At 47.0% G+C, this 20,582-nt stretch overlaps 1 protein-coding gene across 3 annotated transcripts in view; it reads right to left on the bottom strand.

Moving 5' to 3' along the window:
- The window catches only part of LOC135107017 (serine/arginine repetitive matrix protein 1-like), a 111,721-nt gene that overhangs the window by 8,391 nt on the left and 82,748 nt on the right, over nucleotides 1-20,582 (bottom strand). For 2 of the 3 annotated variants that reach the window (XM_064016579.1, XM_064016581.1), the window contains 9 exons: nucleotides 7,403-7,752; nucleotides 4,697-4,897; nucleotides 4,340-4,608; nucleotides 4,045-4,153; nucleotides 3,547-3,690; nucleotides 2,020-2,133; nucleotides 1,590-1,838; nucleotides 1,349-1,481; nucleotides 118-256 (listed from right to left, as the gene is read on the bottom strand). In XM_064016579.1, the coding sequence (XP_063872649.1) occupies nucleotides 118-256; nucleotides 1,349-1,481; nucleotides 1,590-1,838; nucleotides 2,020-2,133; nucleotides 3,547-3,690; nucleotides 4,045-4,153; nucleotides 4,340-4,608; nucleotides 4,697-4,897; nucleotides 7,403-7,752 (1,708 nt within the window). The remainder of the gene's footprint in view (nucleotides 1-117; nucleotides 257-1,348; nucleotides 1,482-1,589; nucleotides 1,839-2,019; nucleotides 2,134-3,546; nucleotides 3,691-4,044; nucleotides 4,154-4,339; nucleotides 4,609-4,696; nucleotides 4,898-7,402; nucleotides 7,753-20,582) is intronic. The other variant, XM_064016580.1, reaches the window with a different exon arrangement.

Below are 20,582 nucleotides of genomic sequence, written 5' to 3'. Positions count from 1 at the left end.
GCTACATGCCTACTAATTGTTCGGGCGCTGACCAACATGAGGCGGGTTGGTTCAGGAGGGTACGAGAAGACTGCGGAACTGGTCCATGATTCAAGTGGTGAACAGAGCATGACTCACCGGTCAGGGAGAGAGTCGTCACACTGGATGCCACAGTCCCTGGAGGGCGGCCCGCGGTACTTGGTGGGGGTGATAATGCGGTCAGTGACATAGTCGCCTGCATAATCATTGGGGGCATTGGAGATAAGGCGTTGTTGACCTGAGAAAGACAAAGAGACAAAAGAAATGTAAAAAAAATAAAACAAAGTAAACTAATGGATGACTGTAATGTTTATGTCATCAGTCATGCAACAAAACTATTAAGGGGGCAGAAGCTATCTGCTACACGCACATTTTCACACCTACACCATGTTTTTCCTTGTCATACATCTGAGCACCTTATGTCGCACTCCCCTCCTGCCAAGTTTCACAGAACACTTTCCTGCGATTTTCTTTTGTAAGAGGAGCACTGACCAAGGGCTACAAAGAGAACAAAAGAAAAAAAAGGCCCACTGAGGCGGCAGTCCGAAATGAGAGGTCAGTTAGTTCACTCAAAATTGGAGGATGTCTTGAAGCCTCCCTCTACATAAGCAGATAGGGAGTTCCAGAGTTTGGTGGGCAGGGAAGCAAAAGTCACGTGAAGAACTGCCTCTGCTGGATACACGCTGCTAAAAACTGTCGTACTGACACTTTAGAGAGGTGACTCAGTGTGATGGTAATATGGCCACTCCAAACACAGTCATAAAAAGTCATACACGAAGCATAACGCACTTAATGTTGTAATTTGAAATGCGTAAACTGTTTCATTGTTGTTTTCATTATTATTATTATTATTATTACAACAACAACAACAACAACAACAACAACAACTACTACTACTACTACTATTACTACTACTTCGTACCACTATACTTTTACTACTACTACGTACTATACCTCTGGCATTATTCTACCTAACCATGATGATCTAGAAAATCGAGAATATTTTCCTATTATATATACCTGATACATTCTGAGAAGTTTTAACCAACACATTTTTGTCGTAAACCCCAAATTTCGGGTAAACTGGATGCTTTCTATGGTACTTTAAAATGTATGATGTTTGCGACGAAAATGAGTTTCATTGTATAAAAACTCATCAAGATCTATGTAAATTAAAGTGTTATTTATATTCAAACGCACTGTGGTGAAGTTGTAAAAAATGTATCCTCGGTAATGATGAAGTTGTAAAAATGTACCCTCTGTAATACGAAGTTGTAAGAATGTACCCTCAATATTGTGAAACAGTAAAAATTCACCCCATCACTCTTACCAGTAATGGCCTGCAGGAGGGAGAGCAGCGAGCTGCGGTCCAGAAGGCCTGAGGATGCCAGCAGCATTTCGGGGGCGATACCAAGGGTCCGCAGCAGCCGCGTCCTCTCGTCGGCGTCAGCACTCAGCTGTGGCTGTGAAGAATGAACAAACTGTTGACTCTGGCAGTTCCTGTTGAAGTGAATATTGCTCTCAAAAACTATATGGATTTCCTTCTGTCTTGCTTGTGTCTCTCTCTTTACCTTCAGGGTCGATGGCCGTGACGGCTCCTGATGGGTGAGAGAAGATTCCTGCTGCTCCGTGCTGGACTCCGAGGGGTTCGTTTGTTCATGAAGCTGCTGTTGTCGCTGCCGCTGAGGGGAAGGTGTTGGCGGTGGTGATGGGCGTGCATGGGTGGTGTGGTGTCGCCTCCGGGGTGTTGTGGAGCAGCCTGAGGTGTGTGGCGGTGGCTGGTCGTCGCCCTCTTCCCTCACCTCAGGCAAGGAGGCGCTCTGCAAGCAACGCCCAAAGATCCAGTTAGTCATGTGAGTCACTGTACTCTGAACATCAAGACTGGTGGCAATAAAGTACAGAACTCGTGTAGCTTCAAGTAGAGCCTTCTGAATGTAGTGGATGTGCGAGTGTTTCAGAATACGAGTACAATCCAGGGTAACAGGAATGACCAGTACCCACCGAGGAGAGGGAGCGGATGTGGCCATATTTGTGCACACTCTTCTCCTTCTTCGCCTTCTCCGCTGCCTCCTTGATGGCCGTCTGGAGCTGCTGCTGTCGCCTCTCCTCCGCCTCCTGAACATTATGAGAAAGACGGAGTTAAGCTGGTTTTCTCTCTCTCTCTCTCTCTCTCTCTCTCTCTCTCTCTCTCTCTCTCTCTCTCTCTCTCTCTCTCTCTCTCTCTCTCTCTCTCTCTATACTTCTATTCGTCTTCCTACTCTTTTCTTTCATCTCTTATCTTCGTTTCTCTCGCTCTACTGATTCTACAAAAGACATTCTCTCCTCTTTTAACCCAGACTCTCTCTCTCTCTCTCTCTCTCTCTCTCTCTCTCTCTCTCTCTCTCTCTCTCTCAGTGCAAACAAACGCAGCATCACTGACAGGCGCGTATCTAGAGTATTGTCACGGATGCTGTGTGCCGGTGCCGGTGAGAGAGGAGAGGGAAGGCAGGTGTGAACTAAAGGTTACCTCTCTCTTCAGGCAGCGTGTGAATATTGCCTGTTCTCTACCACTTCACTCTCTCCCACGGGTATCACTTTGTATGTAAACCTTTCCCTGTCTCTCTTTTTCAGTGCTATATAGGCGTCTGTGTTGGTAACTTAAAAATAAAGAAAAAAAAATAAATAAACGGAAAATTGCATAAAAATTAAACTAGATTATAATATCAGTAAAAAATATAGAATACATCTACTTTTAAGCATAAAATTATATAACTAAACCCCCCACTAAGAAGAAAAAAATCTTTCCTAAAAAAAAAAACACTCGACGTCAAAAAACAAGAACTTCAGAAACTAGGTGAAAACAAAATATTCTGAAAGTTACTGTGTTGATTGCAAAGTTGTAATAAACTCAGCGTGGCCACCTTTCCTCTCAACTCCTGTCTCGGGCACGCTTTTATTTTCCCTTAGTGACTTGTTATAACTTTGATTTCACATTGGAGGAGCATGTTATTATACCTAAGACTTTCAGGTAGTGCATGTGTGTGTGTGTGTGTGTGTGTGTGTGTGTGTGTGTGTGTGTGAGAGAGAGAGAGAGAGAGAGAGAGAGAGAGAGAGAGAGAGAGAGAGAGAGAGAGAGAGAGAGAGAGAGAGAGAGAGAGAGAGAGAGAGAGAGAGAGAGAAAGAGAGAATATTAACAAGCAACCTTCCCATGTCCAGTTTGAAAAAAGACAATCACACAACGCCTCTCTCTCTCTCTCTCTCTCTTGGTCTTCTTATCTTTACGCTCACGCCCTCTGCCAGTATTGCGTCAAAGGGATATATGTAATGGTCTTCCAACATTTCCCCTCGTGGATCTGGTGATGGAAGGAATGGAGTAAGAAATGTCGGAAATTAATGTTGGCAAATATCCCTGGGAGGAGTGGCAGGTGTGTGTGTGTGTGTGTGTGTGTGTGTGTGTGTGTGTGTGTCTGGTTGGTGACGCAGGCTAATACTTCGGTGAGAGAGAGAGACTGGAGTGAAGTGCGGAAAATTGTCGGGGAAAGCTTTTACCTCCTTCTCCTTCTTCTTCCTTATTTCCTCCTGTAATTCCCTGGCCTCTCTCTCCTGCTGTTCTCGCACCCTCTCCTCCCATATCGCCGCTTCTCTTCGCTCCCTCTCCTCCTCCACTGCTTTCTGTCTCTTCTTTTCCTCCAGCTGTCGTGGTCAAAGGGAAAAAGTTAGCATATTTACAAAAAAGAATAAAAACACACGAAAGTTCACTGAAAAATTATGCGATGATATACAAGTCTAATCCAAGAGGGTTTCTGAAAGTGTGTCGCCAACTTCATTCAGGATTCATCACGCGTAGCGAATCATGTCCACTGCATGCAAACACGAGGCTGTGCAATAAACATGACTGCGTTCCTTCAGGCGAAGATTATCTGGCGGGGTGTTTACGAGCTCTATCTGGGTCACCCTGAAATGTAACTAAGGGTCTGTCATTCATTACGGAGATAAGGGGAAGATGAGCACACGATCCCCACCCTGCATCACCCTGACCCGCCTTACCTGCTGTCTTATGATCCGCTGTGTCTCCTCCGCCTGCTTCTTGCGCCTCTCCCTCTCCGCAGACTCTTCAGGATCCATGCGGTGCATCCCTCCGCCCCTCGCATAGGTTCTGCAGGAGAGACGTTGGCCGGTCACAAGCTGCGCTGTGGCAGTCACAATGGAACGAGGCCATTGGAAGTTCTTAGCTAGTTTCGAACTTGACAGTGTTTGTGATGAATAAGTAAAACACACACACACACACACACACACACACACACACACACACACACACACACACACACACACACACACACACCTCTGTTCTGGCTTAGAGTAAGGCGCTCCGGGCAGGACATTTTCCTCCTCTTTCTCAGCCCACGCCGGCGGTAGGGAGTCTCCACCGCGACTTCCAGGAACAGTGTCCTCCCCCGGGGCCCACAGGTGACCCACGCCCACGCCCCTGTCTCCCCAGCGCGCCCGTCCAGCACTGCGGTCGTCACTGTGGCTGCCTCCTGATGCCGCCGACCACCGCGATCCGACAGAGCCTTGAGAGGACGCCGCTGACGGGGGCGTTGAGTCTGGCGCCTGAGGGAGAAAAGAGAGACAGGTGGAGCAGACTGCCATACCTGGACTGGATTGTGGCGCAGACCAACCCCAGGCCACCACAACTCACCCGCGTCGTCTTCTGTGTGGACCCTTCCGGCAGCTCATAAATGGTCACGCCGCGGCTGCTGGGAGTGTATGGGAGATTCCTTAGGATCTCCTGTAGTTGTGGGCCGCCGGGGTCTGCAGAAGGAACCATACCCCCACCGGGAGAGGGCAGCACCACGTACACCGGAGCTCCGCCAAATCCAGCAAAGCCCATTGGCAGCTGCTGTGAAGGAATGTGCTGTCTGTTAGTACTCTACACACACCGCATCAATATCACACAACAAAAGCAAAACCACAGCAGCATTTGTTATGATGCTTATGTTAAGCTTATATTAGTGCCCCTTGTGTGGAAACTTCCCATCCCTCGCCTCCACTACAACTCATTCACCGCCACCCCCGCCACCATCTCCACCGTTCCACCTCCCTGCCCCTTCCCTGATGCTGCCACTAAAATCGATGGAAGCGTTACGCGGGTACTCTCTCCTTACGCCGCCCTGCTGCCAGGAGCACAGCACGAGGAGGCACTCTGGCAGGCGGGTGTCTGGCCCGGGAGGCGTGAGGGTGAGGGTGAGGGTGTTGGCATAAAGGTGATGTGGGCGAGGATTCATGGACTAAAATTGTGTGTGTGTGTGTGTGTGTGTGTGTGTGTGTGTGTGTGTGTGTGTGTGTGTGTGTGTGTGTGTATGCCTGCATATTCAGTCAGACAACAATGCCACGCGGACCGCTGGTTGCCTCTCCCGCCTTTCTGGCTCTAAACACACACACACACACACACACACACACACACACACACTATATTCACGCACAATACACTAAAGACGCACAAATTACACACTAATACGCATAAAGATTAAATAAAAAAATGGTTTATCAGTCTGAATGCGTATTAATTAAGATTAAGACACTACTAGTAAGCGGCACCAAAGCTTTAAAAGGGAGGAATGATAAGAGCTACATGAAATCACCTCATTTAGACACGATTTACAGCAAAGCAACTCAAGGAAAAAAAACACAGCGAAGACAACAACAAAAATAAACCTTTAGACACACGGAAAAGTAGTCAGCCTCCGTCTTATGCTGCTGTTTCTTCCCTTTATTCATCTATTGCTTTACACAGCCTCAGTACCTCGCTGTTAGGCTTACCTGCACGGGGACGAGCTGATAATGGGGGAGAATGGTAGTGGTGGTGGTGGTAATGGTGGGGAGGACTGGGGGTTTGGGGAGTGAAGGGAGGAGGGTGCCGCCGCTGCTGGGAGAACAAGGAACCAGGGCCTGAAGGGAAAGTGACACTGTGAGGAGTGAGAGAACTGAAGGAGGAAAGAGAGAAGTAAGGAACTGAAGGGAGTGAGCAAGAGATGAACTGAGGGAGGAAACAGTGGGTGAAGAGAACGGAAGGGAACGAGGGAAAGATAAAATGAGGGAGGAAAGAGTAGGGAGGGAGCGAAAGATGAACTGAGGGAGGAAACGGTGGGTGTAGGAGACTAAAGGGAGGGAGGAGAGATAAAATAAGGAAAGAAAGAGTGCGTGTAGGGGACTGAAGGGAGCGGAAGCAGTGAGTGAAAGGGAAAGTCGGGGAGAGTAAGTGCTCAGTAGGAGATGGCGTGTGTCGGAAGCCCCTTAGTGAACTGAATCGTGAAAGGTCAAGGGTGAGGGGGTGAGAACCATTACTGATGAATCAAGGGGTATTATTGCCTAGTGGCTCCTATTTGTCTCTACAGATTAAGTTAAAATAATATATATTGAATTCTGACGTTAATGGATGGTGATTCTGGTTTGTAGATCACCAGGTCGTAAAAGTATACAAGCCGTGGAGTGTTATTGAGAAGTGATTCCTGTTCGTCTCTACACATCACCAGGTCACCAGTGAAATAGTGTAACATGGAGTATTATCCTTATTATTATTACTGTACACCTTTTTTTGTATGTATTCATTGTTGAAGTAGTGTGTGTCTGTACAGGATGTTACTAAATGTTTAATCAAGTGTAAGGTGTGATGTAGATTTATCAGTGCTTCCACCGAAACACACTGAAGCAGCAGGTCACACAACTAATGAGTCCTGGGGCATTTCATCATGATGATTCTCCCTTGTCTGTACACGTCACCACGTCACAATACTGGTGAGTCATGGGCATTATTGGATGGTGATCACTATTAGGACTACATGTCATTTATCTTTATACACATCATCAAGTCAGCTTTCTCTCACTACTGCATGGATGGTGATTGCTACTTAGACAACACCTCACTTGTTTGTATGTACACGTCACTAAGTCACCATTTACTCGTTGCTAGGTTGTGATTTCCACTTTGGTAGGGATGCTCGAAAAAATGGAACAGGAAAAAGCGTCATAAAAAAAATGTGATTGGAAACTTTATCATATATCCTGGATAAAAAAAAAAAAAATGGCAAGGAATAAAAATTGAGGATGAAAAATATGTCAGGGATTTTTGGCTATGAAAAAAAAGGGACTCAGAAAAAAATAGGTTGTTATGGTATCGATTACGTTACTTTGTAAAAAAAAAAAACAAAAAAACATTTATTTATTATTCAAACCGTCTCAATATATGCCATTAATTCTTATCCTGAAAAAACACACCACTTCCCTGTGCTATATTTCACCTACACCCTTCCTCATCACCAACCCCTTCTGTACTCATTACCAGCACAGCACACCAACATTCACTCATCCAGATCGCCTCAGCAGCAGACAAGCAGTGCGGCCTTACCTGCTGCGTGGTGACGGCGGGGTAGGCCTGGTGGTGCTGCTGCTGAGGCGCCGACATTGGGGGGTAAGGGTGAGGCGCCTGTTGATATGTGCGTGGCTGACTCTGCGCTGCGCCATTCTGATATACCTGTTCCTGTTGCTGCTGCTGTTGGGGATGGCGATAAGGATTGGGAGGTTGATATGTTTGCTGTATCTGCTGCTGCTGTGTCGGCGCTTGATATTGCTGGGGTTGCTGTTGCATCTGTTGCTGTTTGACGTGGTGATCAGGAGGCTTGTCTGTAGGAGGAGTCGGCCGCTGGGGTTCCGTGGGCTGCGCTCGTCCCCAGAAGCCACAGCCGGCGTTGAGGAAGGCTGAGGAAGACACAAATAGAAGCGTCTTTAGTTACGGCGGAGGAGAACTAATGGGATTGCAAAGTAAGTGCCGGAGCGAAGTATAATCCGGATATAATCAGGACACACGGCGAGAATAAACAAGGGCGGAGGAAAATGAATGGAAACGAAGTCGAGATTAATTCATTTGAAATTCGGGTGAACGCAGCAGTAAACTCGGCGCAATATTTTCAGGACAATATAGACTGTGCGAGTGTTTGCTGCAGTCACCACTCAGCAGCGCGGGCCCGGGAGGAGGACGGCAGGGAGTGGGACCAGGCAAGAAGTCATAGCAAGGAATATACGCACTATTGTCTTTGGTCATTGAATTTGGGAAGGGACTCTCTCTCTCTCTCTCTCTCTCTCTCTCTCTCTCTCTCTCTCTCTCTCTCTCTCTCTCTCTCTCTCTCTCTCTCTCTCTCTTATGTGCGACCTCCATGAGTTGCCGTCTCTTTTCCGCAGCACTAACGATGAGACAAGCCAACTAGAGGAGAGAAGTCACCAGGGAAATGTAATACGTATCAGAGTTGGCAGAGGCACACGCTGCTAGATTACGTAACGCAAGGCACAGAGAAACAACAGCCTGGAGACCCGCGAGAACCAGCCATGCTCACACTCTCCGGGATGGCATTGTTGGAACCACATTCTGAAATACTTCCACGCCGTGCCTCCACTACATTTAAAATCTCTCTAGTTGAAGTGGCATGGATTTTTAAGGGCATTTTTATGGTTCTCCAATCAAGGACCACGAGCGGCAGCACCAGAATCTGCGTGAGTGTTTACATTAAGTAGAGATGTGGGATATACAAAAGTTACTTGTCAAGTAGATGATTAAGAAAGAAGAAAAGATAATAGAGACATGAATGCCTGGTGTGGTGCCGCCATTATACACCACTATCCCTCGCCTCCCCAATGTCGCCTCCCTTACCGCACTGTGAATGGTGCCACGCGTCGGGCTGTCCGTCTCTGTGAGTGGCTGGAACACATCTTGGGAAGGGCGTCAACACGCGGCCCTGGAACCACACACACGCGCGGCCACACGCATCACCACCGCCATCATCAGTGTGTGGGGGAAGACTCGTGGTGCACGGGCGTCACCATCGCCAGCGTGGCCATCGTCACAATCGCTCCCGTCGCCGCAATCACAATCGATCGTGGCCGGTGATACGATTGTGATTGCAGCGACGGGAGCGATTGTGACGATGGCCGCGCTGGCGATGGTGACGCCCGTGCACCACGAGTCTGCACCCACGCACTGAGGATGCTGATGGTAATTCCGTGTGGCCGTGTGTGTGTGTGGTTCCAGGGCCGCGTGTTGACGCCCTTCTCAAGATGTGTTACAGCCACTCACAGAGACGGACAGCCCGACGCGTGGCATCATTCACAGTGCCGTAAGGGAGTGCGGCATTGAGCACGCGGAGGGATCAAGGAGTGCCTCGGTGGTGTGTGAGGCACTTGGCATTCATTCTGGCGACAGTGATGGCCACACTCACTGCAGCGTACAGGCACAGGTACATTGGCCATGTGGAGGGCGTCCTGTCGCCATTATTCTGTGAGGGGCGGGCCTCTGCTGGTGAGTCTTCAGCTTTAGTGTCCCCTTCGGCGGTGTTATCAGGGTCATTATCCTGTGAGGGGCGGGCCTCTGCTGGTGCGTCTTCAGCCTCAGTGTCCCATTCTTCAGTGTCATCTGGATAGTTATCCTCTGAGGGGCGGGCCTCTGCTGGTGCGTCTTCAGCTTTAGTGTCCCCTTCGGCGGTTTCATCAGGGTCATTATCCTGTGAGGGGCGGGCCTCTGCTGGTGCGTCTTCAGCCTCAGTGTCCCCTTCGGTAGTGTCATCTGGGTAGTTATCCTCTGAGGGGCGAGCCTCTGCTGGTGCGTCTTCAGCCTCAGTGTCCCCTTCGGCAGTGTCATCTGGGTAGTTATCCTCTGAAGGGCGGGCCTCTGCTGGTGCGTCTTCAGCCTCAGTGTCCCCTTCGGCAGTGTCATCTGGGTAGTTATCCTCTGAAGGGCGGGCCTCTGCTGGTGCGTCTTCAGCCTCAGTGTCCCCTTCGGCGGTATCATATGTGTCATTATCCTGTGAGGGGCGGGCCTCTGCTGGTGCGTCTTCAGCCTCAGTGTCCCCTTCGGTGTTGTCACCTGGGCCATTATCCTCTGGGAGTGCCTTTGTTTCTGTGGCCTCGTCAGTGCTGATTCCAGAGTCAGGCTGGTCGTCTGTGTGGTCATCGTGACTTTGGGTATCTACGGCAGACAAGCTTGCGGGACCGACGTCTTGCGGAGTGTCATTATACTGTTCCTGCGTCGTCTTGGATGTCCCCATTGCAGTAAAGAGGGAGGAGAGGGAGCGTCGCCACCAGCTGAGCCTTCCGTTGTCTCTCCATTCCTGGTGGGCGCGAATCATCTCCGTTGCGGCGTCAATCTCCTGAGTGAGGGTGCGGAGATTGGCCGCTTCCTCCAGCGTGGCTTGTATCTTGGGAGCCTCTGTCTGTACTCGCTGGAGTAGGACACGGTCAATGGCCGCCTGTTTTTCCTGGGCCTTCTGGAGCTGCAGCTTTGTGCTCCGTAAGCGGCCCTCCAGGACGGCCTTCTGTTCTCTCTGTAACTTGGCGTTTTCGTGGGCTTTGCGCTCTGCAGCCTCGCGCCTCTTCTTGGTGGCCTTTGTGAGGGCACGAAGGTCCCTGTTGCTTCTTTGGGCAATGGCCTGCAGCCTCTGTACCGTCAAGGACACGTCTAGGAGTCTGTTTTGGTCCTTGACGGTTGACTCCTGCAGCGCCCAAGTCTGGCGCTCGTGGTCCTTGCTGCTGAGGAAGGTCTGGAGGCGCTGGAGGCGCTGCTTATACTCCAGCTTCTTGGACTCGAGCACCTCCCACGAGGGCAGCTCGTGACACTCGGCAACCTTCAGTGCCAGGCCCACGAAGAACACCAGAGCGATTTCCAGCTTCATTATTTTGAACAGAATAATTTTTATGTAAAGTGTACCGAGTTAAGGTATTCGCTGGAAGGTACGAATTCCAAGAAAAGGGGATGGGAGAAAATGGGAAGGAATGAGGTTATGTGCAGGGAAGAGAAGGGAGGAAAGGGAGTATGTTAAAGTGGTGATGAGTGGAGGAAAATGGGGATGGTGAAGGGAGGGAGGGATGGAGATACTTGTCTTAAATAGTGACAAAGTTTTTTGGACATTGGAAAGATTTACTTATTTTCCTATTCAAAGATCTCTCTCTCTCTCTCTCTCTCTCTCTCTCTCTCTCTCTCTCTCTCTCTCTCTCTCTCTCTCTCTCTCTCTCTCTCTCTCTCTGTGTGTGTGTGTGTGTGTGTGTGTGTGTGTTTTACGAAACTGTCATAGTCTTCTTGAAAATTAGCCCCAGACACTTGAAGGCTAGAAGTTCTGCAAAACCAGCCATCCTCTGTGCTGCACACCACAGAGACAGTAATCCTTCAGCAGGACGCGACGGTTTAATCTTGTTGGCCGCCAGCCGCTCTTTTCACCTGGACTGACCGCGGTCAATGATCCTCCTTCCCTAATCTATAAAGGGTGCAGGGAAGTGCCTGTTATTTACGTTCTATTTATCTCTGGTGCAAGTATTATGTAGTACAGTTAACTTATCTGACTTTTTTTTATGTAAGGAAGATACTGGCAAAAAAAAAAAAAAAAAGGGCGATACAAAGCAACTCCTGATCACTGAAGACTTATCACCTGCCATCGTCATCCATTGTTCATGTAACACCTCTTGAAGTCATCTAATGTCTTTGCATTTACCAAGTATTTATTAAGTAAATTTCACTCCCCTATAGTCCTATTTGTGAACCAATGACCATTTTTCTTTTAAATCTGATATTGCCTAACTTATGACCATACTTACGAATTCCAACTCGTTCCCTGACTAGAAGAACCTAAATTACCATTCCTTGCTGAGCCCTTTAACCCATTTAAATATCTTATCACCGAGCACCATACGTCTTTCCAGAACCAGAAAATGCAGTTTATGGTGTCAGAAATCTGAACTCATCCTGGTAATCATTCGTGATGCATTCGTCAGGAGTGAGGAAGGCAATTATTAAGCTGACTGTATGCGGAAGCGTGTCAGGAGGCAGACCACGTGATACAAGGAGTCGCGTGATGGAAGGCGTCTCGTGGCAAATACATGGTTTACCTTCACTGACCCTCCTTCCGCGCTACGGTTTCTGAATGAGGTAGGGGCGCGCCACATGTCCATCCATCATGAGGGTAATGTCGCGTCTCGCATTACGAAGGCGGTGAGCGACCCCGTCTGACAATCGATGACGAGACGCGGAAGTTAAGCGTAAGTGACGACCTCCCGCCTATCGCCTCCAGATGCCCTGCCGCCGCTTAGCTACACAGTACACGGCGAGGCGGTGCGAGGAAGGGAAGCCGAGCAGACACGAAGAGTGGGGCAATAAACTTTGAGTCAGGAATAGGACGTTGAGATAACTCTAACTCTCTCGAAAAGTAAAAGTGGGACTTAGCAGAACTCTAACACAAGCACCTGCATCCCCCTCCTCTCTCTCTCTCTCTCTCTCTCTCTCTCTCTCTCTCTCTCTCTCTCTCTCTCTCTCTCTCTTTCTTACAGGTACTCGTATTTATCTACTGGGGCGAGAAACAGATGGCATGGCAGTGTCTAGAGGCCGGATGAGAGGCGCTGACGAATAGAGAGAGGGCAAAGTCGATATTTTACTGGAGCTGAAACCATCCTTGAAGAACCAAACCCTGCCACGGCGTCTCTGCGTGCCAGCGTTTGCTGCCGGCAGTGGGAAACGTGTGGATAACTAAGGAGGGAAGGGAGGATAAAAGCTTAAAAAAAAAAAGTAAGAAAAGAAACAAAAGGAAAGATGAGAACTGAGATTCGTTAACGTGAAAAAAAATAAATAAACAAAAACTCTGAAGCAAAACAAAATGAAAAAAAAAATGAAGAACTGAAGAAGGGAGACAGACTTGATATTAGAGAAGATATTGGAGAAGGTGGAAAGAAAAGATAGAAAGTATTCCTTCCTACTATAGCTTCGTGCAGAGGACTGTTTGGTTCCTGACGACTGTGAATTCAGAGGAACTTGGTGTTGGATGACAAAACAGAGACCAGTGTGAGGAAGTAAGGTACTAAGAGTTCATGCAGAGGTGTATGTCAGGACTCTGGTGTCTGACAAGAGCAAGGAAAGGATGTGGGGTGCAGAGAAGAGAGGAGGAGAGTTAGGGATCTAAGTGAAAGAGGGAAGGAAGATGGGAGGGAAGGAAGGAATGGAGAAAGGAAGGAGATCAGGAGCAGTAAGGTAGGAAAAGAAGGAAGGATAGAAGGGAAGAAGGAAGGAGGGAACGGAATAAATGAGAGAGGGAGGGAAGGTAAGAAGGAAATAAAGGGAAAGATAAAAGTAAAGAAGGAAAGAACGACAACAGGGAGGAAAGGAAGACAAAAGGGAAATAAGGAAGGAAGGAAGGAAGAAGGAAGGAAGGAAGGAAGGAAGGAAGGAAGAAAAGAAAGAACAATAAGGAAAGAAAAAGGGCTGGAGAAGGGAAGGAAAGAAGAAAAGAAGAAAAGAAGGAAGGAGGAAAGGAAGAATAAAAGAAAAAAATAAAAGAAAAGAGAGAGAAAGAAAGACAGGAACAAACGAGGCGGACATGACACTGAGATTCGTTAACGTGAACCAAGAAAAAAAAAAAAGATGAACCCAAAACTTTAAAACAAAACAGAAAAAAAGAAAACAAAAAAATAAAAAAGAAACTGATGATCGTGTAAACTGTACATCGAAGGCCAGAACAGGAAAGAAACGCAATCAAGATATACACACAAAAGAAAACTCAGGAAATTAAAACTGTGATAAATGACACAAGGATGGCGGGAGGAGGACGAGGCGTGACTCCAATTAGGGCGGGGAAGGAGGTGCGGAAGGCGCGGAGGAGAGAAAGAATCATAGGCAGGGCGTTAAACAGGAGGCAGTCAGCACTAAGAACTAATGGCGCGGTGCTTGGAGGCGTGGTGGTGGTGGTGGTGGTGGTGGAGAAGGAGGAGGAGGAGATAAAGAAGAACAAGAACAAGAAGAGCAAAAAGAAGAAGAAGAAGAAGACGAAGAGTAAGACGACGACGACGATGAAAAAGAAGAAGAGGAAAAAGAAGAAGAGGAAAAAGAAGAAGAAGAATAAGGAAGACGGGGAGTAGGAGTAGGAGGAGGAGGGAGAGGAGGAGGATAACAAGGAGGAGGAGGAGGAGGAGGAGGAGGAGGAAAACGCAAACAAGAACAAAGAGGAAAGCACACCACCACCACCACCACCACCACCACCACCACCACCACCAACAACAACAACAACAACAACAACAATAAGAGCAAGGTAACGCAAAGAAAGACGGACGATGAGCGTGGGAAGAAAGACGAGAATGAATAGCGTAGGAGGAGGAGGAGGAGGAGGAGGAGGAGGAGGAAGATTACACTCCTTCTCAGCCTTCGTGTCTTGCTATCGACCTTCCACTTCTTGCCTTCCAGAATGAGATCCAGACACCACCACCATCACCACCACCATCACTACCACCACCACCACTACCACTGTCACCACCACCATCGCCACCAACACCCTCCGTGACTCGTGAAGGTCCATTTGGTGATAGTATTGGAAAGAGAAGGAGGAGGAAAAGGAGTAGTAGTAGTAGTAGTAGTAGTAGTAGTAGTAGTAGTAGTAGGAGGAGGAGGAGGAGGAGGAGGAGGAGGAGGAGGAGGAAAGAAAGAAACAAGAACAATAAACCGAAGAATAACTAGAACAGGAAATAAAAGAACAAGGAAGAGGAGAGAAAAGGATAAAAAGGAAGTAACTAAAGAAAGAAGAACAAGTAAGTTAAGAAAATGGAAAACAAGTAAAGAACGAAAAAGAAAAAATGGAAAAGGAAAGAACACGTAAAAAAAAAAACAAGGAAAAAAATAACAAAAAAATAATCATAAAACAAACATCAAAGCAGAATTGTAATGAAAATAATGATGATAATGACAATAACGACGAGGGCAATGATGATGACGATGATGATGATGATGATGATGATGATGATGATGACAACAATGACCACCAGACACAAAGAAACACACCATTACTGCTTGCATGACCACTACCACCACCACTACCACCACCACCACCACCACCACCACCACCACCAATGCACGTGCACCAGGTAACTTTATACCCACAGCGAATGAGGAAAGTTACACTAGGGACACGTAGTACACACGAAGCGCATTACATCACGGCGTGAATTATACAACACTTGGTCTGAGTCCGCCACGAGTCTGGGATATAACTGGAGTGTTCAGCTGTGTATGTGTGTGTTGTGTGTGTGTGTGTGTGTGTTTGTGTGTGTGTTAAGAGACAGTTGTACGTGTGTGTGGTGAGTTTGGGTGCTAAACAGATGAGCATTGGGTACACTGAGTTCTGTCGTGTGTAAGAGAGAGAGAGAGAGAGAGAGGAGGTGGGAAGTGTGTGTGTCCTGTTCTTCTTTTCCTACTTCCTTCCTTATCGTTCTATTCTTCCCTGTGTGTGTGTGTATGTGTGTGTGTGTGTGAGTGGTACGAATACAGGTAAGTAATAGTAAGCCTACCTGCAAACACTGCCCGCCACTCAAGACTCCAGAACACCTCTACTTTACATCCTCAGCCTCACACGCCTCGGTAAGCCTTTAAGCCCTCAAGCCCTCGACATGCTCTCCGTCATCACCATTACCCTCAGCCTCACTGCCTCAACCGGCGCGCCTCACACCCACCACACGGCCAGGCAACACACCTTCATCCTTCCTTATTGTGTCTGTCTTATCCTGTCCTTCCTTCTCTCCTTCCTTCTTATCGCTCTGTTCTTCCCTGTGTCTCCTTTCCTTCCTTTCTCTTTGTGTCTTAATATCGCGCTGACAATCCTTGCTTGGTCTTGCTTTTTTCCTTCATTCATTCCTTCTTCCTCCTATCTTGTCCTCAGTCCCTTCCTTCTCTTTCCTGTCCTATCCTATCTTGTTCTTCCGTCCCTTCCTTTCTCCTCATTCAACTCAACCCTCCCGCTGTCCTCGTCGCCTTCACAATGGAGCCCCCCTCCTCCCCGCCTCCCGCCGCTCATTTCCAAGGTAGGGAATTTCGCCTCTCGATAATAAAGGTGCAGAGTGGGCCGCTATAATTATACCTGATGTTTATGGCTGGCGAGTAATACAGCGAGGCGAAGATTACTGGTGTTTGCCTGAGGTATACTTTGCTCACCTCCCTACTGCCCGCCCCTCCTCTATTCCATGTCCTGCCGCCACTACTACCTCCTCCCTACCTGCTCTTGCTCCTCCTTAGTCTAGCTCGTAACTCCAGCAACAAGCTTACTACAAAAGGAGGAAAGAGAAGGAGTTTTAATGCAGGTTTACGACACCTCCTGTGCTGCTTTCAGGAGTAATGAACAAAGATAGCCAGAAGAAAAAGAGGAGGTTGGTTCAACACTTTCATTCTTCATTCAGATTCACTGCCGGGGAAATGAAGAGAAACACCAACAATGTGAGAAGTGGGAAATAATGATGAAGGAGGGAAAATAAAAGGCGGAGATGAAGAGGTGATATAGTGCGAGAGAGAGAGAGAGAGAGAGAGAGAGAGAGAGAGAGAGAGAGAGAGAGAGAGAGAGAGAGAGAGAGAGAGAGAGAGAGAGAGAGAGAGAGAGAAATAAAGAGGGAGGAAAGTCGAGTAAAAGTGAATGGGAGAGACGTGAAGTAAGGCAAGGGAAATATGATAAAAAGGAGGAGGTGGAGGAGGAGCAAGAAGACAAACACATCATGATAAAGAAGTCATGGAGAAAGACTAACAGTGTGTCTGAAGATGAAAGGAGAAGAGAAAGATGAAGGAAATAAGACACTGATGATCAAAAAAAGGAATACAACACGCAAGGAAAAGGGAGAGGGAAAACAGAAAGAGGAATTGAAGGAAAAAGAGGATACAGTGAAGGAGAAAAGTTAAATAATGAAGCGAAAAGAGAAGGTAGAGGAAAAGTATAATTAGAGAAGGAGGGAAACAAAGAGAAAAGAAGTGTAGGAAAAAAAAATGAGTGGGAGAAGAAAGGGAACAGACAAAAAGAAAAATATATGAGGAAACAAGAGAAAAAAATGAAGAAGTGAGGGAAAAGATTAATACAACAAGAGCGGAAAAGAACATAAAAGTCGAGGGTAAAGAAGACAGAGAAAAATGAAGAGTGTAAAGAGCAAGCAAGAGGGAAAAAGAAGACCAAAAAGTCAAGAAAACAGGAATAAAGTAAGTAACAGAGACCAGAAAGAGAAACAGCAACCAAAATTCACAAGTTTCAAGAGAAGAAAAAAAATAAAATAAAACGAGAGAAAAGGAAAAAGAAAAATCAAGAGAAAGCTTAAGAAAAAAACAGAAATAAAGTAATTAAGTACGTAACAGAGGCAAGACAGAGGAACAAAGAGGGAATCACGCCATGTTTGAAGGGAGAGAAGTGACACGAGCGCCCCCAAGTCTCATCAACAACAGGTAACACGGCTTTGTCTACCACCCGCACCACCCTGGAGCGGAGAGAGGGAGGCTGGGCAGGCGGGGGACGGATGTGGGAGTCCTTTGTTGCAGCTCTTAAAGATTTGGTCCACCCACGCACACACTAGTACGTAGCGAGGGTCCTACTGAGCTCTCTCTCTCTCTCTCTCTCTCTCTCTCTCTCTCTCTCTCTCTCTCTCTCTCTCTCTTTTTCTAGGTTTTTTCTTTTATTTTTTCACATTTCTTCATTTCTCCTTTTATATCTCATTTTCCTCTTCGCTTTTTCTTCTTTCCTCTTCTCTCTCTCTCTCCCTCTAGTTTTTTTCCTCCATTTCTTTTCACTTTACTTACTTTTCTCTTATTTGTCTTCATCCTCCTTATTTTTCATTTTTCTCTTCCCTCTTTTTAATTCTTCCCTCTTATCTTTTCTCTTTATCGACCTTTTCCCTTGTTTTTCTTGTGGTAATCTTCTCTCTCTCCCTCCCCCCATCTCTCTCCACCATCCACCCACCCACCCCCCTCATTACCTCATTAAGGGTCTAGGTGGGCGGCATCGCTATTCTCAGTCTCACTATTGACAAAGAAGGGGTGACGGTACAATGTGAGGTAATGGAAGGTAGCCGAGGCCACTGACCCCTCCCCGGCTGGCGGCACTTGGCACCCACCAGGCCGGCGCGAGGCGTGGAGTGCCTGTGATAGTCTTCCAGGGTGACGGAGACGATTATTGCAGTGAGAGATCAAAGGGAAACAAGAACCCGTGAATAATTAGTGTTGGATGTGTGTTTTTCCTCGGTGCTGCAAGGGAGGTGGGCTTAAAGGAGGGTGGGAGGGAGCAAGGGAAGGGAAGGGAAGGAAACGAAAAGGGAGGAAAGGAAAGGAAGAGAGAGAAGGATGCATGGGTGGAAAGAGATAGGGGTGGTAAAAAAAAAAGTGAAGGAAAGGAAGAAAATGGGACGAAAAAGGAAATGGAAGAAAAGAAGGGAGGGAGGGAGGGAGGGAGGGAGGGAGGGAGGGAGGGAGGCAGGGAGGGAGGAAGGGAGGAAGGTGATGGAGGGCCGGGAAAGATGACAAGCGGCTTTCCAAAACAGTAAATATAAATCTAATTTAATGAGAAGAATCTTATTTCTGTGATTAATTTAATGCAAACTTTTCTGGCTCCAAATAAATATCGATATGAAGTAGAGATTTCAGTTTTGAATTCGAGGGAACTAGACGAATCTCTTGTTTTAGGGTAAAGTAAATGCAAATCTAAAATAACGTTAGTTTTCATTTTGACTTGAGAGTCCAAACTTGTCTAATAACCAAATAAATGAAAATGTAAAGATGTTAGTTTTGACAATGTACTTCGCAAAACCTTTCTATAAACCAAGGAAATTTTAAACAAGAAAAATAATCTTACTTCTGGAGGTGAGTACGAAGTGTAAGGTTCTGGCTTAACGCAATAAGCATAAAAATATCACCTTTGAATTTAGTTAAGAGAGTGTAAGTTTTTCTAATTACCAAATAAATATACATATATTAGTCTGGAATTCGGCTGTGAGTACGGGCTTTTATAATTACCAAATAACACAACTGTAAAAATATCAAATACGAAAGAAATGCAAGTAACGAGGAGAGCCCACATGAAAGGCGCGGAGGTGCTGATGACGTCACCAGCGCGGGCAATTAGCACACGAGGGAAAACACGCTTCGTTAATACCCCGCCTTCATGCATGTAATTACCGCGACCCGTACAACTTAATACGAGAATCAGCGCTGAACAGTTTGGTGAATGTTATTTATTACCGAACATCCTGCAATCTATCCATGAAGCGCAATCACGTGATGCCTCATAATTCACAGTCTTCACAGGAAAACACTCGGCGGATCGATGCAGCTCTAAATATAACACCAGCAAAGAGATGAAATTATGTTGAATACCGCGGGAAATGTTAGGTTTGTGTGTATCATTAGACGTGAGACTCTAGAGAAGTTTGGTTGGGGAGTGACGGATACCTCTGCGGTGGGCGGTGGCGACCTCTCAAAACAAACTTCTAACGCACATTACTAAAACAACTCCCCTCAAGAATCTTACTTATAAATCTTACCACTGATACGGGAAATAGTAGGGTGGCTTGTTTCCTGCAGGTTGTCAGTGGAAAGGAGAAGGTTCACTACGTATAATCTGATACTTTTTTCCCTCATATTTTGATGTTTTATAATCGAATACAGTCAGTAATTGGGTTGTTAGTGCTTTAAAAGATTACATGGATTTATAGATAATGATGACAGGTGGGGACTGCTACGTATTGGCAAGGCGGCTTCTTGCACCTTTCTTCATTTTCTTAGGTTCTTATATTCTTCTCTCGCTTCATACAGCCTCGCCCCATAATGCTTACTGATCGCCTCGGGAGCTTCCGATACAATATTACTAAGCAAATACCAAACTGACCATGACATGAATATCGACGTGAACCAGAGACGCATTACTTGAGGTCTAGGTAAAAGGAATCATTCAGTTGAGGTCCTTGACACTTCACAGAGGACAAGGTCAGGATAAAGGACAACAGTCGCTCCTGTGCACGCCTAATATAAAACACCCATATGTGTTGGGTGTCGAGGCAGTGCAGGTTGAGACAGGTCCTTGATTATCTCTTGAATTCAATTGTCACAGGGTAAAACAACCGAAACAACCACGACTTGTATTCAGAAGGCAGCACGGAAGCTAGTCACCAGCCCACGTGAGAGTAACGATTGGCAGGCAGGTCACTCAACCCACCACTCACACCGGGACACCTCCTCCCCCTCACTACTGCCACCACAAACCTCCAGTACTGCGCACCACGAGTCAGCCGCGACGATTTACAACATGTTATATCGCGTGCCCCGTGCAGGTGTTGGTTAGGGAAGGAGTGTTAGGTAATCCAGGCAGCTACCCACCACGAGTGACCAGGCCCGACCCCTGCATATGTACTGGGGCTGGCGTGCGGTGATCATTCGTCCATCTTTATGACTCAGCTTGCCACGTATCATGTTTATAGGAAATGAATCTTTAGTAATACACACCGGTAGCTTTCCGCGTATCGCACTGCGCTGCAAGACGCTGGAACGTTTCATCGTCACGGTCAACTAATATGAAACTCTACCGCTGATTCGCCGCACTTGATTCACTACGCTGAGACCGTTTCTTCAGATCTTTCAGCGTCTTCACTGCTTTCAGCAAGTTTTTGTGAAGGTTTTGGGGTTAAGGGGCGATTTTCAAATGCGTTCTTAAATATAATTGTGCTTTAACACTGATTCCGTATCCCCAATGGGAAAACACCTGTAAGAACCCGGTAATAACCTT

The sequence above is a fragment of the Scylla paramamosain genome, chromosome 14 (genome assembly GCF_035594125.1).
Source record: "Scylla paramamosain isolate STU-SP2022 chromosome 14, ASM3559412v1, whole genome shotgun sequence".
Taxonomy (NCBI): Eukaryota; Metazoa; Arthropoda; class Malacostraca; order Decapoda; family Portunidae; genus Scylla; species Scylla paramamosain.
Note: the sequence above shows the minus strand (reverse complement) of the source record. Positions and strands in the feature narration are given on the sequence as shown.